General features: G+C 38.5%; 1 protein-coding gene across 5 annotated transcripts in view; it reads left to right on the top strand.

Moving 5' to 3' along the window:
• Positions 1 to 17,266, top strand: part of SPTA1 (spectrin alpha, erythrocytic 1) — a 66,156-nt gene that overhangs the window by 6,455 nt on the left and 42,435 nt on the right. For all 5 annotated transcript variants that reach the window (XM_067713956.1, XM_067713945.1, XM_067713977.1 and 2 more), the window contains exons 6-16: positions 489 to 633; positions 3,237 to 3,391; positions 4,337 to 4,472; positions 4,574 to 4,675; positions 6,162 to 6,299; positions 6,895 to 7,005; positions 8,323 to 8,400; positions 8,546 to 8,701; positions 10,040 to 10,244; positions 11,701 to 11,882; positions 16,787 to 17,030. In XM_067713956.1, the coding sequence (XP_067570057.1) occupies positions 489 to 633; positions 3,237 to 3,391; positions 4,337 to 4,472; positions 4,574 to 4,675; positions 6,162 to 6,299; positions 6,895 to 7,005; positions 8,323 to 8,400; positions 8,546 to 8,701; positions 10,040 to 10,244; positions 11,701 to 11,882; positions 16,787 to 17,030 (1,652 nt within the window). The remainder of the gene's footprint in view (positions 1 to 488; positions 634 to 3,236; positions 3,392 to 4,336; positions 4,473 to 4,573; positions 4,676 to 6,161; positions 6,300 to 6,894; positions 7,006 to 8,322; positions 8,401 to 8,545; positions 8,702 to 10,039; positions 10,245 to 11,700; positions 11,883 to 16,786; positions 17,031 to 17,266) is intronic.

Raw genomic sequence — 17,266 nt, 5'->3', positions numbered from 1 at the left:
TACTGTTAGCAATTAGTGGCCAATACCTCTAAAAAAAGAAACTCATGTGCTTGCCTTTAAAGACAACAAGGGAGAGAGTAGTTAAGAAAATTGTGACCCACTCTATAGCCAAGTATGTGTCTAATGGAGCTTAAAGCAATACAAATAGCACTGGTAAATTAGTGATGGAAGCTCTGCAGAGGCAAGAAAAGCAGGTTAAGAACCGGAAGGGAATGGAGGGTGAAGTTGGGAAGAAGGACATTCGTGAAGAGCTGACCCAGGTATAGGAAGTATATTTGGAGGTTCAGTTGTCAGGATGCCCAATTCTCTTAACTCTCAATGGAAACCATTAAAAGCAGTAAAGAACATTTTACATTATGTTTTTTGCTAGTGTGGGTGAAGATAGGGTAATTTCTGACTGAGTGAGCTAGACTGGTCCTTGCTGTGTGCTGTTTGCCCTGAAATGCCTGCCTTCTTCCTTTGCTGGAGCTCATGGAGATGTCTGACAGGGACGTGACTGAAGCCATCCAGTGGATTAAAGAGAAGGAGCCTCAAGTCACCTCTGAAGACTATGGCAAAGACCTTGTGAGCTCTGAGGCACTGTTTCACAGTCACAAGACCCTTGAGAGGAACCTTGCAGTCATGAATGACAAGGTAAGCCTGTTGGAGGAATGGCTAATCCCTTGAGCTAGAAAAGGCATTTGGTGTTCATCTCATCTCCATAGGACACAGTAAATTCACTATTTCAATGAAGGAGAAATTTTGTGCCACTTGAATATACCTCCTTATTCTAGTTTATAACTTGTACATGAATCTTGGATATCTCTTAATTTATTTAATTATTTTTATTTAAATATACATATATGTTTTATATACGCTCAAGCTTTTTGTAATTTATTTCATAATTTAAACCAAAATAGATAGCTTCAAGAATGGTTTCCTAAACTCACTCAGTACCCCATGGCCAGAGAGTCTTTTCTTTTATCTAACTATACTTTCTCCTGTTGGAGCTGAACCTTGTTTCTTCTTGTCCTTCACTCAGTCAAAAAGGGAGTAAGTTTCTTCTTCCCCTTTTATAATAAACTCAGACACTTAAAACACATTACTAGCTCATGCAGCTGAATATCAAAAAAGCAAACAACCCAATCCTAAAGTGGGCAGAAGACCTAAAGAGACATTTCTCCAAAGAAAATATACAGATGGCCAACAAACACATGAAGGGATGCTCAACATCACTAATCATTAGAGAAATGCAAATCAAAATTGCAATGAGGTATCACCTCACACCAGTCAGAATGGCCATCATCAAATAGTCTACAAACAATAAATGCTGGAGAGGGTGTGGAGAAAAGGGAACCCTCTCACACTGTTGATGGGAATGTAAATTGATACAACCACTACGGAGAACAGTATGGAGGTTCCTTAAAAAACTAAAAATAGAACTACCATACGACCCAGCAATCCCACTACTGGGCATATACCCTGAGAAAACCATAATTCAAAAAGAGTCATTTCGTTCCCTGGCACCTCCACCAAAAAAAAAAAAAAAAGAGTCATGTACTACAATGTTCATTGCAGCACTATTTACAATAGCCAGGACGTGGAAGCAACCTAAGTCTCCACTGACAGATGAATGGATAAAGATGATGTGGCACATATATACAATGGAATATTACTCAGCCATAAAAAGAAATGAAATTGAGTTATCTGTAGTGAGGTGGATGGACCTAGAGTCTGTCATACAGAATGAAGTAAGTCAGGAAGAGAAAAACAAATACCGTATGCTAACACATATATATGGAATCTAAAAAAAACAATAACAACAACAAAAAATGGTTCTGAAGAACCTAGGGGCAGGACAAGAATAAAGATGCAGACGTAGAGAATGGACTTGAGGACACGGGGTGGGGAAGGATAAGCTGGGGCAAAGTGAGAGAGTGGCATGGACTTATATATACTACCAAATGTAAAATAGACAGCTAGTGGGTAGCAGCTGCATAGCACAGGGAGATCAGCTCGGTGCTATGTGACCACCTAGAAGGGTGGGATAGGGAGATGCAAGAGGGAGGAGATATGGTGATATATGTATATGTATAGCCGATTCACTTTGTTATAAAGCAGAAACTAACACACCATTGTAAAGTAATTATACTCCAAAAAAGATGTTAAAACAACAACAACAACACATTACTAAACCCACCTTTGGGTTTTCTTCTGGAAATTGGAAAACCCCGGTTCCTATACCTACAGTAGGTATAGACACACTAGAAATTGGAGCAAGCCTGTTTTTTTGAATGATTCCCATTCTTACTTCTTCCCGTCACAGTTTAACTATAACTTAAACTTATTACGCCTGAGCTTCTACAGTGGAGTCAGCCCACAGGAAGATCCCTACTTGCTATGCTTTAATCATAGCTCTGTGCATGGGTCGTTTCTGAAAATGATTTCACCATTCTACTTCTTTTGTTCTTCCTCATTTTTTCTCTTTGGTCTTTTTTTTTTTCTAATTATGGATGATAAAATACCATGATTTAATGAATAATGATAATGAAATCTCAAATCCTAGACAACACCTAATTATAGTTGGGTATAGTAGAAGAACTAATGGTAACATGTGGAATTTGCCCTAGTAAGCCTGCTCCTCAAGAATTGTGCTCAAAAAGGCCTGACATTACTGAAATTTTCTTGGCAGCAATTTTCCTTGGCAGAAATGTCTTTCTGGTTCCCACAATAATGTTTATGGAGTTAGTATAGAGGGTAATGAAGGACAGATGTATGTCTAAACATTGCTTCTGACATTGACTAGCTCAATGACCTTGGGCAAATAAAATACTCAACCTCTCAGTTTTCACATACAAGGAGAGCAAGAATAGTTTTACCTCACAGTATTATTAAAGGAAGACTATAAAACAAGAAAATGCATATGAAGTGCTTAGCACAACGAGAGACAAAATGTAATCAGTAAATTGTTATTGTTAATATAGTTACATGAGTATATTAATATAAATATATCAATATAAAAGCACTAATAAATTATTCTAATTCTTATGATTATTATGTTACATTCTTCCCATAAAACTTTGCCAAGAGGACCAGAATGCTCGGATTTCCCACTGTGTTTCTTTATCTTTTTTTTTAATTATATAAGTTTCAGATGTACAGCATTATAATTAGACATCCGTATATACTACAAAGTTGCCATCCATCACCATACGGTTGACTACCTTCACATACTAGGTTTCTTTTTTATCCCAAAGGTGAAGGAGTTATGTGCCAAAGCAGACAAGTTGAAGCTTTCCCATCCTTCAGATGCAGCGCAGATCCAGCAGATGAAAGAGGATCTGGTCTCCAACTGGGGGCACATTCGCACTTTGGCTACCAGCAGATATGAAAAGCTGCAGGCTTCTTATAGGTGAGAAATCCTTCTTCTCTACTGCTTTACCTATCTCTAGGTCAAAGTATAACATCAAAAGCAGAAATAAAAGAGTGAAAGGAGTAAAATAATGAGTGACCCAGCCCTCCTGCCTGCTCAGTAGAGGCAAAAGAAATTTTTATTTGTCAGGAGAAGTCCTTTGAAGGCTGATATAATCCTCAGCGTGACATCTCCTTTCACCTGTACCCTTCCTGTCTTCCTCTGTTTGTACAGTTGTAAGAAGCTATGAAGTGGTCCATGGAACTGAAAAATTAGCTGAAGAAACATGTTAAAATCCTGGCCTTAGCTAAGGAACTGGAATTAATTTCCAAGCTGAAGAACACAAAATAAATCTAGAATTATTTCTGGAATGTAGGTCAGCTTACAAAAAATCTGGACAACATTTCAGTAGTTAATTTTTATGATTAGTTATAAAATCACCAGAAAATAGTGTTTATCTTATTGATATGATTTAAAATGAACTGGTGAGCTTTTGATTTTTTTGAATAGGTAATCTTTTTTTGTAGTTTTTGTTTTTACTGGTATGGTGAAGGGTGAACTAAAATACATGAGGGCTCCTAACCCTAACTCTAGTCGTCCCTTAGGCTTCCTGTTGGTTATGTTATGTCCTTATTTATTGGCCTCCTTGTGAGTACTTTATTCTACTTCAAGTGCATCTGGGATGTGACTTTGTGATGTTGGAGATGTCAAGTCCAAGTGCTTCATCACACAATGACACATCTGCCCTAGGAATATACAACCTGGAGTGAAGGATTTACAACCTGCACTGCTAAAGGAATAGGAAGTACATCAGAGGAATGGAAGGTGTAGGATTAAGGCAAGGCACATGTTGTACATCTTAGCCCAACCCAACCCTGACTCTTTGTTCAAAGTCCATTTGTATCTGGTTCCTCCTTCCTGTCTTTTCCCTTACCTTTCCCTCAGGTACCAGCGGTTCTTATCTGACTATGATGAGCTCTCAGGCTGGATGAAGGAGAAGACTGCTTTGATCAATGCTGATGAGCTGCCCACAGATGTGACTGGTGGGGAAGCCCTACTGGACAGGCATCAGCAGCATAAGGTAGAGAGGAAAGGCCTCCCCAGTAGGAGGAAGAGGGCGGTTTCCAACAATGCCAGAAGGTTTCTTGCTGCATTTTAAAACATTTTGTCTCATGACCACAGCATGAGATTGACTCTTATGATGACCGATTTCAATCTGCTAAGGAGACTGGTCAAGCCCTGCTGAATGCCAGTCATGAAGCATCTGATGAAGTCATGGATAAGGTAATCTAGTTTAACAGAATTTGTGAAATTTTGATACATATTAAGCCTTCACTTAATCTCATACTAATATGACAATCTCTGAAAGAGGACAGAAGACATATAAACATCTTAATGTGGGCTCAAATATCACCCTGCTTCCTTCATATGTTGCTTTAGCTAATTTGAGGCATTTGAAGTTCTCAGGACTTGATGTGTGCTCCCTCACCTCTGAGACATTACTTCATCAACCTAACTAATTTCATCACCTACCTTCTACCTAATTTGAAGCCTCCATACCATCTTGCTTTGTCACATGTGCTCTGTTTTATCACTTTCCCATGCTCATCTCTAGATTGTGAATTCTTTGAGGACTGCACCTTATTCATCTTTGGGTTCCCTAAGGTACCTAGCATGGTTCCTGGCACATGGATCCCTTTCTTCTCTCCTCTATACAACCTCAAATCAAACTGATTTTCCTATATCTCTGTTTCTCAAATCTCCATTAAGCAACAGGAAAGCTTTAAACACTCAGAATTCCACTGAATGAAGATTAAGGTATGCCATCATCCTAACCTCCTAGATCCCAAGGGCTCACGTAAACCTCCTGATTCCTGAGACATTTTACTCCAGTCACAGCGTCACAGGAACTCCTTGGGATGATAACTGAAATAAGATTTGCAGGCTCTTTTCATATCATTAGATTCCAAGCACAGCCCCGAGTGCTATATGATGAAGGTTGAGATGACCATATTTTCAGTTCATCAAGAACTCTATGGGAAAATTATACTACGGATTTTTATTTTTAACTATTTCCTGCCAAAGGAATAGTGGGACCCTAAATCCTTGAAAACTTACCTATTATCCTGGGATTCTGAGTATTGTTACTGTCTTTTTAATGGAGTTAACACAGCAGCTGTTTTAATAAGCTGGAATTACTTGGGCAGATGCTTGGGCAGAAACAAAGGCTTTTATGAGTTTGAGAATGTCACTTTCACCGTGATGGTTCTTATTTGCTTTTGGAATAGAATGCAAACTTCTAAATCTGATCATTTAAGTGCCCTATAAATTTGAATTTCATTAAATGTTTATCTTTTTTAGACACTGCACTTTTCTCTGGAGCACTTCGTATAATCTAATGATTACTTGGAGTAATTACTTGCTTGTGGTATTATGTCCTCCTACAATCCCGATCCACACCTCCCTGCCCTTCAAATCTTTGTTTGATACAATACTTTCTATACTTCTGCTCCCTGCTTCTTCAAATCTGAATTAATCTTTCCTTCTTTATTTATACATATTAAGTGTGGTGTACCTCTGTTATGGTATTTATCCCATTTTTCCTATACTACAGTGATTCACTTAGATGTTGCAGCCTTAAGAGAAAATCCCATTTCCTATTCATTTTTGTATCCTTCAAAAAACCTTGCATTTATTAGATGCTCAGTGAATGTAGGATAAAATAAATTAATTAGTATCTTCCTGGCACATTATCTCTTCCTTTCCAAAGATGGCAGTACTTACCTCCCATTGGGATGCTCTGCTGGAACTGTGGGACAAGCGTTGGCAGCAGTATGAGCAGTGCCTGGAACTACACCTCTTCTACCGTGACAGTGAGCAAGTGGACAGTTGGATGAGTAGACAAGAGGTAACAAAGGGGCTCAGAAAGTGTCCAGAAGCCATTTCTCCTTCTCCTTATTTACTACTATCAACATCCTTACAACCACTTCAGTTCACCCGGGAACTGGAGGGTGAGCCACAAGGAGGAGAAAAGATTGGCCCTCTCTGCGAGACTCTTGAAATTCCCTCATGGACAAACGCACAGAAAAATACCTAAATACAAAGCAGAGAGTCTTTAAGCTCTACTGAACATGAGGTGAAATGAATATCCAGTTGTTAAGAGTTCAGCAAGAGAAAATGTAATGAGTCAGGCAGGGTTAACGAAAGATTTCCTGGAGGAGGTGAGTGGTCCTCTTGAGTATTTGAGATCTCAGAATAGTGCCTAGATTGGTTGGTTCAGACACAGAGACAAAAGTGATAAAGTTGTATGAGAAGATTGGGAAGGGAATCTGAACCTCCTGCTGCTAAATGTTAGCCTCTATCTCCTCTCCTACTTTGTGCTAATTCCCACCTTGCTCTCTATTCCCCTCACCTCCTTCCTTACTCCTTTCTCAGAGATATTCCAAAGGGAATGTTTCCCACCAGTGAGGTACAGCTGGGATGTATCTTTCTGTCTTCTATAGGCCTTCCTGGAAAATGAGGACTTGGGAAACTCCTTGGGCAGTGTTGAAGCCCTTCTTCAGAAGCATGATGACTTTGAGGAAGTCTTTACTGCCCAGGAGGAGAAGATCACAGTAAGAAATGGGCCCTGGTTTGGGTATTGGCTTCATGTTTGTACATATCATCTCATATAATACCAATCCTTAGAATCACTCATAACTATCAGACATAACATGAGGGTTGTTCTTTAAAGAGAAAACATCCAGAAAAATAATCATACCCATATTTTATCAATACATTTGTATTCCACAAAACATATTTAGAAAGTTTTAAAGATTTGAGCCATTTATATTTTCTGATGAAGTGCATGATTGTCTTATTTTTTCTGCAGTATAAGTAGAAACTATTGGATCCATATCCAACATAGAATCATAACTTAAAAGTTTGAATGTATTATTTACTTTTTATATTTTTTCTCCTCTGATAATATCTCCATTTGGTTTTCTTTAGTAATATCTAGATATCTAAGTAGTATCTATCTTTTCCTGTATACCTTCATCTATGTGTTTCTCATTTAATGCTACTGTAGTCTTCCTGTGAACTGTAAGTACAATGTCCCAGAAAATGTCTTATGTCAATACATAAGCAAGTCTCAGAGAAGTGTGAGGAAGACTTTATTTGTCCAATCTACTGTATGTTCCGTAGGACAGTGCTGACTTTAACCTTGTACGTGTGCATGTATACCACCACCAGCAGCAACAACCACACTAAAAACAAAATTCCAAGTCTTCTCTGTTAATCTTCAGTCAGTACAGAGCTTAATATGGTCATTCCCAGTCCATATGCTTGTTAAGTTGATTTCCACTGGTAAAAGCTAACTGTGTAAAATAAATTACAGTTCATAAAATGCTATTGTTTATTTTAGATCATTTTCTTATTCCCAATCAATTAATCCATCCTGAGCCCTAGCAATTTTGGGAATCATGAATGAATATGAGTAAAAATTCATGTCTGTAATTTGTGACTCCATTCCCCATGTAGCTATATAGATGTAGATAAAAGGATATATGATATATGATGGATGGAAGGATGAATAGATAGATAGATGATAGAGACTGGTGGCACTGGATGTGACTATATCAATAATGCTTCCTCTTAAAAATTTAAGACTAGATCAGATATTCACCTCGTAGTGACATCAGGATTCATTTACTGTAAACTAGATTAAAAAAAAATTGTGACATAGAGAAGGTAATTAACCTGCCTGAGATACAATACATTTTGAGGTACAATTTATAACAGAAGTCAGAAGTAGGACCTAGATCTTCTGACCCTGAAACTTGTCTACTTCCAACATTGTCATGCTTCCTTTTTAAACAGTTAGCCAAACTGTGGCCACTTACTCAGTGGCCACTGAGGGAAAACCACTCCTTTTTTTTTTCTTTTTCCAGACCTTAGACAAGACTGCAACCAAACTGATTGATAATGACCATTATGATTCAGAGAACATTGCTGCTATCCGGGATGGGGTATGTCCAAGGTCCCCTATGTGCCTCTGCCTGCTTATGCACGGGATCAGGGAAAGTGTTAGAGCATGATAACCTTGGTGGGCAGTGAATCTCATGTATCCATATTTGATTTTGCTGACAGTGAGTTTGTTTATGTTTTTTGCAGCTGTTGGCCCGACAGAATGCTTTACGTGAAAGGGCTGCCACTCGACGCAGATTGCTGGAGGATTCATTGCTTCTGCAGCAACTGTATCAGGACTCAGATGACCTAAAGAACTGGATCAACAAGAAGAAAAAGTTGGCAGATGATGAAGATTACAAGGTAGGCAGGATTTGCAAACTGCAGACCCTGGACATACTCATTGGGACTGAATTTCATGGAATTAGTTTTGGAACTGAAAGGACAATAGCGTTCAGCTGGTGAGCCTCATTTTATAGATGGAGAGACAGATACTCAGAGAAGGGCAATGACTCCTCCAAGACTGTACATCAAGTTTCTGGTTTTCCTACACCCTGTTGCCCATCACCCCTTTTCTCTGGCACAATTTCCAGTGGTCCTTAACAGAACGGAGAAACGGAGGAACTCTCCTTATTTAGCCCTCTGTTGCCCTCTGCACGCTTATAGTAGGAAAATGTTATGTCTAATCATAATGTACATTCAAGCTACCCGGAACTCAAAAGTAACCTAATGGTTTGATATAATATAGACTTATGTGGTTTTGTAGCTGGAAAGGAACAACTCCTTATTTTACAGATGAAGAAACCAAGGATCTGAATTGTGAAGTGAGTTGCCCAAGGTTAGCCAAGAATCAATGTTTAGAATGAAGTTTAACATAAGGGGTAGAAGCATGAATTCTTTTGGGAGAAGGTAAAAACTGGGCTTGAATTCTCTCCCTCTCCTGTCTTAGTTTGTTTGACTTTGAAAATATTCTGAATTATCTCTGAGCCATACATAGGTTTCTTTACCTTCTGCTTGTGTAAAACACATATTTTTCACTCACAATATAAACTATTATGCACACACATATATACTCACAAATTTTTGCATTTATAATCAGGGCTAGAATTAGTCTCTTGATTTCTAGGCCAATATCTATTCACAGTATTTACTTCTAAATATCATTTAGTCTTAAATGTATACCTCTGATGCTTTTGTTCTCACTTTTTTTTATAGAACTTTGAGCATCTAATCTGTACCTTTCATTCTGTAAAACTCAGCACTATGTGCTTGTGTTCTCCTGAGGAGTTATGGTTCCAGTGTATGCAGGGTAAACAGATCTTCTGTATATGGGACAAAAGGATGGATGTTTCATATACTAGGACAGGAATGGAAAATAATCTCCATCTTTCATGACAGCTCTAATAGATTGTTAGTGCTTGCATGGGGTGTCGTATTTAAAATGGTCTTCAGACTATATCCAGACTCAACAGAAATAAATTCAGGGGTTGATTAGCCACGTCTGTCATTTGTATAGAGGAGGGATTGGTCACACAGTTTCCTAAGCCTCTTCTGCCTCTATACTTGGACTAGGACAGTTCTGCCTTATATCCTCTTCTTAGTTCAGTTAGATTTATAGTGAAAAGAAATTCCTGTCCTCAGAATGTCTGCCCCTCATTCTTCAAGGAATGGTTTTCCTTAATTGTTTTCATTTTGTCTCAGGATACACAGAACTTGAAGAGCCAGGTTCAAAAGCAGCAAGTCTTTGAAGAAGAATTGGCAGCTAATGAGATCCAGCTCAATAACATACAGAAAACTGGCCAGGAGATGATTGAGAGCAATCATTATGCCTCTGAAAGTGTGGATGCTCGTTTGAGTGAAGTTGCCAAACTCTGGACGGAATTGCTGGAGGCTACAGCACAGAAAGGTTAGAAGCAGAGCCTTGTTGAAAACAAATTCCTAAATTCTGAAACCCACCTTCTTCATCTTTACCACCTTGAGTTTACCTAGTGACTTCTATAAGAAGGGATGCTACTCATTTGTTTCCCTGTGTATTCCTGTATTGGTCAAGAAATTTAAAAATCTAACCTAAATTTATCACACTATATATTAGTGTGATAATATATCGTACTATATATTAATATAATCACACTATATATTAGTGTGATTAATATATCACACTATATATTAACACAATTTTATGTTTTCTTCATGTATGTAAGTCTTTTCAACTGAAATTACTTTTGTTTTCTTCACTTTTTTCTTCCTCTTGAATAAATATTCAGATACCATGAATTCAGTATTGGCTATGCACCTAAAACTAGTGTCCTTAAATTATATTATACATATTTTGGTTCTATAGATGAAACAAGGTTTTCTGACCCAGGGTATAAAATTAGACATTAAAATATTGTTGGTGCCCCATATGATGTTCCCATGATATTTTATTCTTATGAATAGGGCTTGATGACTTATTTTACCTATCTGAGCATGTTCAGGCTTTGCTGTAAGCTCTTAGAAAATTCCCATGTCTGCTTGAAGAACCTCTACTTAAATTTAACTTCACCTTTTATTTTGGAAAATTAATCAATTGCCATGATTAACACCAATAATGAAGTTTCTCTGTCTATATCCCCCTTGTTATAAACATCATCTATAGACATGACTCTGCCCTGGTTATAGAAAAGATACATTATACTGATTTTGTCGGATGTCATCCTGATTTTTGGTTTAGGAAAAAAAAATTCAACTTGATTGTAACAATAAGTTGCTGCTACTCTACATCATAGTAATTGCTTCACAGAAATAACACAAATAATTGCTATAAGATCATAGAATAAAGAATTTAGCTGAGAACAATGTGGATAATCAAGATATTCTCTGGAAGAAAAAATTGTAAGGCGTGGTTGGTGATGAAGGAGAGGCACTAAGAGAGGGGCCTAGCAAAGTTCTGAGAAAGATATTTAGGAAAAGACACTTCAAAATTTCAAACTGAGCCAACCCCAAGTTTTATACTTCTCTCAGAAAACACAGTGTTTGTGTTTGAATCCCTTTGAAAAGGAGGTCTCAATAGAGAGTAACAAGTGACATGAAAATACCCAAGATAGTTAAAATCTAACATAGCAGCACTATACCTCAACAAGAAATGAACAAATCGTTTATCTTTGTTTTGCGAACACTACTATCTTCAAAAACAAATACAATCTGAATTCTACAAATTTATGATAATTTCTTATATAATCACATGTGAGACAGTTATACTTTTTCCCACTGGAGGGTCAAAATATTATATTGCTCCTTAAATTGATGTAACATGTATTAGCATATAATGAGGATCAGTTATGACAGTTATCAGTTATCTTATACTTGCTGTCTTTTCCTAGGGACTCAGTTATATGAAGCTAACAAGCAGCTGCAATTTGAAAATAATGCAGAAGACCTGAAGCACTGGCTGGAGGAGGTGGAATGGCAGGCTAGGTCTGAGGATTATGGGAAAGGTCTGGCTGATATACAGAATCTGCTCAGGAAACATGGCCTCCTGGAGTCTGCCATGGCTGCTCGTCAGGTTTGTTGCTAGCTAGCTCTTTGGCCAATTATAGGCCAACTCACCTGTATATGTTCTGAGCACACTGATCATACGTAATTATTGTTTAAAAAAAACAGAGAGAGAGCAGGAAACCAAAGGTAAAAATTCAAAACTTTTAGTTGGTCAACTACCTCTTTCCAATATCTCCTTTAATCCAGCCTTTCTCCTGGGTGCCTTGTGTCTTTTTTCAGAACCCCATGGCTGATGTAAGACTTTATTGACTCTTCTAAATATAACACTGTACTCTCAATCCAAAAACCTGGGTTTTATATATAGCCTTATCACTTACTAGTTCTGTGATATTTGGTGTATATTTTCACACCTCTGTATCCTCACCTGTAAAATAAAAGTTTTTATAAAATTTCCTCTTTCTATTCTGGCATCCTGCAACTCAAAGTTTGAAAATATTTTTAATCGTACCATTTTTTTTCTTAAGAAAATTGAAACCCAGAGAAGTGAAGTAACTTCCCTAATGTCACAGAGAAAATTAATAGCAGGGCCAGGACTAAGAAGCAGATGTCTAGGCTCTTAGTTTCAGAGTTACCCACTGAAATCCCACCAGACTGTTAGTTTAAATAAATTTATCCAATACGTTTCTAGAGTATCGATACTGTATGTGAGTTTCTGGAGAACTCAGCAGAAATCCACTTCCAGCTGACTCAATCTCTCGTCCCAGGAATCCTAGCTTGTATTTAAAAATTATTCTGCTCTTCCCTACAAAGTCCCACTGATTTTTCCTGTTACAATACACTTTTATGATGTCTGCTCTTTGGTAACTCTTGGTTAAAAGGAAAAGACAGAATAATCTACAGAAAATAGAAATAAACAAAGCAAACCCAGTCACTTACATAGCTCTAGGTATGGCTTAATGGAGTTTGAAGTAAAAGGCTGGAGTTAGGAAAACCATATAAAGATAGCTTTGAAATCTACATGGAGGAAGAGAGTTTGGAACAGATTTTCAAAGAAGGGAAAAGAAAAGATTTGGTGAAAAGTAACTAAAAACATACAAAGAAGAGGAACAGCATGTGTAAACATGTAATAAGTAGGAGTATTTGACCCTAGTTTGGAATTTCAACCACCAGGAATTTGTTCTCCTGTTATGGAACACAAGCTCTTGTGCCCAACACACAGTGAGGCCCAACAAACTGAAATCTCGGAGTTTGGAGAAGAGAAAGGTTGATTGCAGGGCCATGCAAGAATGGGTGGCTTTGATTTCAGATGGTCTGAGCCTGTAGCAGCTTGGAGCAAGGTTTCGGTTCCCGGAGAGATGTTGAGGTCGGACTGAGGCAGTGAGAGCACTGAATCCTAGCCACTAGACAACCAGGGACCAGTGGCCAGTGACAAGGCCCTGGCCCATCAGCTGTGTAGAAATGAATTTCCACAGAGAGACGGAAAGTAGTGAAACAAGTAAAGTGTTTATTAGGAGGAAAATGAGTATGTGTGGATAGACACACGGGTGGGCTCAGAGAGAGAGTCACGCCCTCGTGATAGTTTGAATCACTTATATGGGGCATTTCTTCTGGGTTTCCTTTGGCTAATCATCTTGCTTTTTCTGGTTCTGAGTCTATATTTGGTATATCTCAGTGTTCTCCCTTGTGTGCATGCACATCTCTTAGCCAAGATGGATTTTAGCAAAGAGGCCTATGGGTAGATTGACATCACCTACTATGGGGTGGCGCCCTCTTCCTTTCTACTTTCAGGGAGCCTTTCTGCACATGTGTAGTTTGGAAGGTCTCCTTGACTTCAAGAATGAGGAATATGTGGTTTTTTAGCTCTTACCTAGGCAGGGTTCAACTCCTCTCTCCTGCTATTTTGGAGTATCTGTCCACAGGGGAGAAACTGTCCAGCCTGGGGGCCATCTATCTTCTACCTCAGCTTGAGCCCCAAAAAACCAGAACTCCCCAAAGGGTTTCAGCAAAGCATTTTTTTTTTTACATCTTTATTGGAGTATAATTGCTTTACAATGGTGTGTTAGTTTCTGCTTTATAACAAAGTGAATCAGTTATACATATACATATGTTCCCATATCTCTTCCCTCTTGTGTGTCCCTCCCTCCCACCCTCCCTATCCCACCCCTCTAGGTGGTCACAAACCACCGAGCTGATTTCCCTGTGCTATGCGGCTGCTTCCCACTAGCTAGCTATTTTATGTTCGGTAGTGTATATATGTCCATGCCACTCTCTCACTTTGTCACACCTTACCCTTCCCCATCCCCATATCCTCAAGTCCATTCTTTAGTACATCTGTGTCTTTATTCCTGTCTTACCCCTAGGTTTTTCATGACTTTTTTTTTCTTAGATTCCATATATATGTGTTAGCATATGGTATTTGTTTTTCTCTTTCTGGCTTCACTCTGTATGACAGACTCTAGGTCCATCCACCTCACTACAAATATCTCAATTTTGTTTCTTTTTATGGCTGAGTAATATTCCATTGTATATACGTGCCACATCTTCTTTATCCATTCATCCGATGATGGACACTTAGGTTGCTTCCATGTCCTGGCTATTGTAAATAGAGCTGCAATGTACATTTTGGTACATGACTCTTTTTGAATTATGGTTTTCTCAGGGTACATGCCCAGTAGTGGGATTGCTGGGTCGTATGGTAGTTCTATTTTTAGTTTTTTAAGGAACCTCCATATTGTTCTCCATAGTGGCTGTATCAATTTACATTCCCAACAACAGTGCAAGAGGGTTCCCTTTTCTCCACACCCTCTCCAGCATTTATGGTTTCTAGATTTTTTGATGATGGCCATTCTGATCAGTGTGAAATGATATCTCATTGTAGTTTTGATTTGCATTTCTCTAATGATTAATGATGTTGAGCATTCTTTCATGTGTTTGTTGGCAATCTATATATCTTCTTTGGAGAAATGTCTATTTAGGTCTTCTGCCCATTTTTGGATTGTGTTTGTTTTTTTGTTATTGAGCTGCTTGTAAATTTTGGAGATTAATCCTTTGTCAGTTGCTTCATTTGCAAATATTTCCCCCCATTCTGAGAGTTGTCTTTTGGTCTTGTTTATGGTTTCCTTTGCTGTGCAAAAGCTTTGAAGTTTCATTAGGTCCCATTTGTTTATTTTTGTTTTTATTTCCATTTCTCTAGGAGGTGGGTCAAAAAGGATGTTGCTGTGATTTATGTCATAGAGTGTTCTGCCTATGTTTTCCTCTAAGAGTTTGATAGTGTCTGGCCTTACATTTAGGTCTTTAATCCATTTTGAGTAGCAAAGCATTTTTAAAGGCCAGGAGAGGGAGGGGGTATCGTGGGGGTATGTGATCAGCTCGTGCACAATTCTCTGATTGGTTGATGCTGAGCTAACATGGCAGTTAACATTATTAATCCTTCAGTTCCAGAAGGTCTGGGGGCTATGTGCTCATTATCATCAAGTATTCTAGTTAATTTCTTCCATTTGGTGCTGGTATTAGCATCTGAAGAAGTCAGGAAATATGCATCAGATACTATTACCTGGCAACTTCAAAGAGGAGCTAAAACAGAGGGTATGGGAGGGATCTGTCCCGGGAAGGCCCCATAGGATTCCCCTTGGTTACACTCCTAGTTGGAGTAGCGGCTAAGATATCATGCTTGCAAAAAAAAATTTTAGTTACGGACTATTAAAGCTGGAAAAGATCATGAATATTCTCTAGCCCAAAGTCCTTATTATATCGATGAGGAAACTATTATGAAAACAGGTGAAGAGCTGGATAAAATGGCAATTGAGGAGCAGCCAAGTCTATCTCTTTAGTCTGAAGCCTCTTGCACTACATTAGCTTTCAACTAGTACAGTGGAACCATAATCATGATAACAATTATGATGTTTGAAAATCACTCTATTACACAATGATGTTTTTCAAAGTTAAAATGTCCTAAGAGATGAGAACCGTTGGCTAGTAGGAGATTTTAATTTTAACTCTTTGTGGCGCCTTTATTTCTTTATGGAGAAGTGAGTATACATTTTAAGAAGCTATTGATGATCAATGGTTTGTTCCAAATTAAGAAGAGATAGATCAAAACCTGTGTAGGTTGAACACTGGATGGCAAAATAGAATAAGTAAAACCAATACCTGCTGCTCATCCATTTTTTGAAGAACTTCTCTTATCACCACCACCCCCATTCCAACAACAAAATGAAACAAGCAGACAAACAAAAATCTTGTGTTCTGTGCTCTTGCTAGACCAGTTACAGTTGACCTCATTAATAAAGATGAAACGAATCTCTCGTATGTATTTTACCATATAGTAATACGATTAAAATTTTATTTCTAGGAAGATCCTTCAAACTTCTGTTTCTATTTTCCTCCTTTCTCAGATACGACCCAAATGGGGACCATTATTTACTTAAATTCATACAACTAGTTAGTGGCCAAAGAAAGGCCTTTTAATTTTTCTTTCTGAGGTTCGGACATTTGTTTCTGTAACGTCACATTTCATCTCATAGGCATGGTTCCTGTTATGCAACAAACGTAAGCCTCAGAAATTTCCTTGTTATTTACAGTTCCAGCTCATTTTAAAGGGTGAGAAAGAGGCTGGAAAGGGAACTGGGATAGAAGAAGCCTCCTGCTGTTTTCTTTGGGGCCTCAATTTATCACTACTCCCAAACAAGCAAGCCTTTGTCGTTCTGGTTTCCCTGATTTCTTTGGCACATTCTACACATATTTTGTCCTTTCTTATAAACAGCCTTTAGCTTGAAGAATTGGTTCTTAGTGTAGCAAACTTTCCCACTCTATTTCACTGATTTGATTAGAAGTTTAAACATGAGTACGTATAGAGCTGATTCTCCTCATCACCACCCACCCCCCATCCTGCCCTCCATGCCAGATACCAAACTCTCATCCTTTTCTACTGAATGATGGGATTTTCTGACACCGATTCTATTTCTTCCTCAGGATCAGGTGGACACCCTCACAGACCTGGCAGCATATTTTGAAGAAATAGGCCATCCCAGTGCTGGGGACATACGGGCAAGGCAGGAGTCCCTGGTGTCTCGGTTTGAAGACCTGAAAAAGCAACTGGCCAACCGGAAGAATAAGCTCATCGACCTTCTCCTCCTGCACCAGATCTGCAGAGACACAGAGGATGAGGAGGCCTGGATCCAAGAGACTGAACCTTCTGCAGCTTCTACCTACCTTGGTTAGTACAGCCGTACAGCCCGAGCAGGCAGAGCCATAAGGAGAAGACCAAGGTCTGCAGATAGTTTGAGGGATCTGGGATCCAGTAGCAAAGTTTGCCCTCAGGTCTTTCTCCTTAGACTCTTGAACATTTTTCCTGCTTTCCAAAAAATAAAGATTTTTTAATAATTCATCCTGAGAAGTTTTCCTCCTAAAACCAGACATGAAAAATGCCATGAATTTAAGGCCTCTGGGAAG

The sequence above is a fragment of the Pseudorca crassidens genome, chromosome 2 (genome assembly GCF_039906515.1).
Source record: "Pseudorca crassidens isolate mPseCra1 chromosome 2, mPseCra1.hap1, whole genome shotgun sequence".
Classification (NCBI taxonomy): Eukaryota; Metazoa; Chordata; class Mammalia; order Artiodactyla; family Delphinidae; genus Pseudorca; species Pseudorca crassidens.
This window is presented reverse-complemented; position numbering and strand designations above follow the sequence as displayed.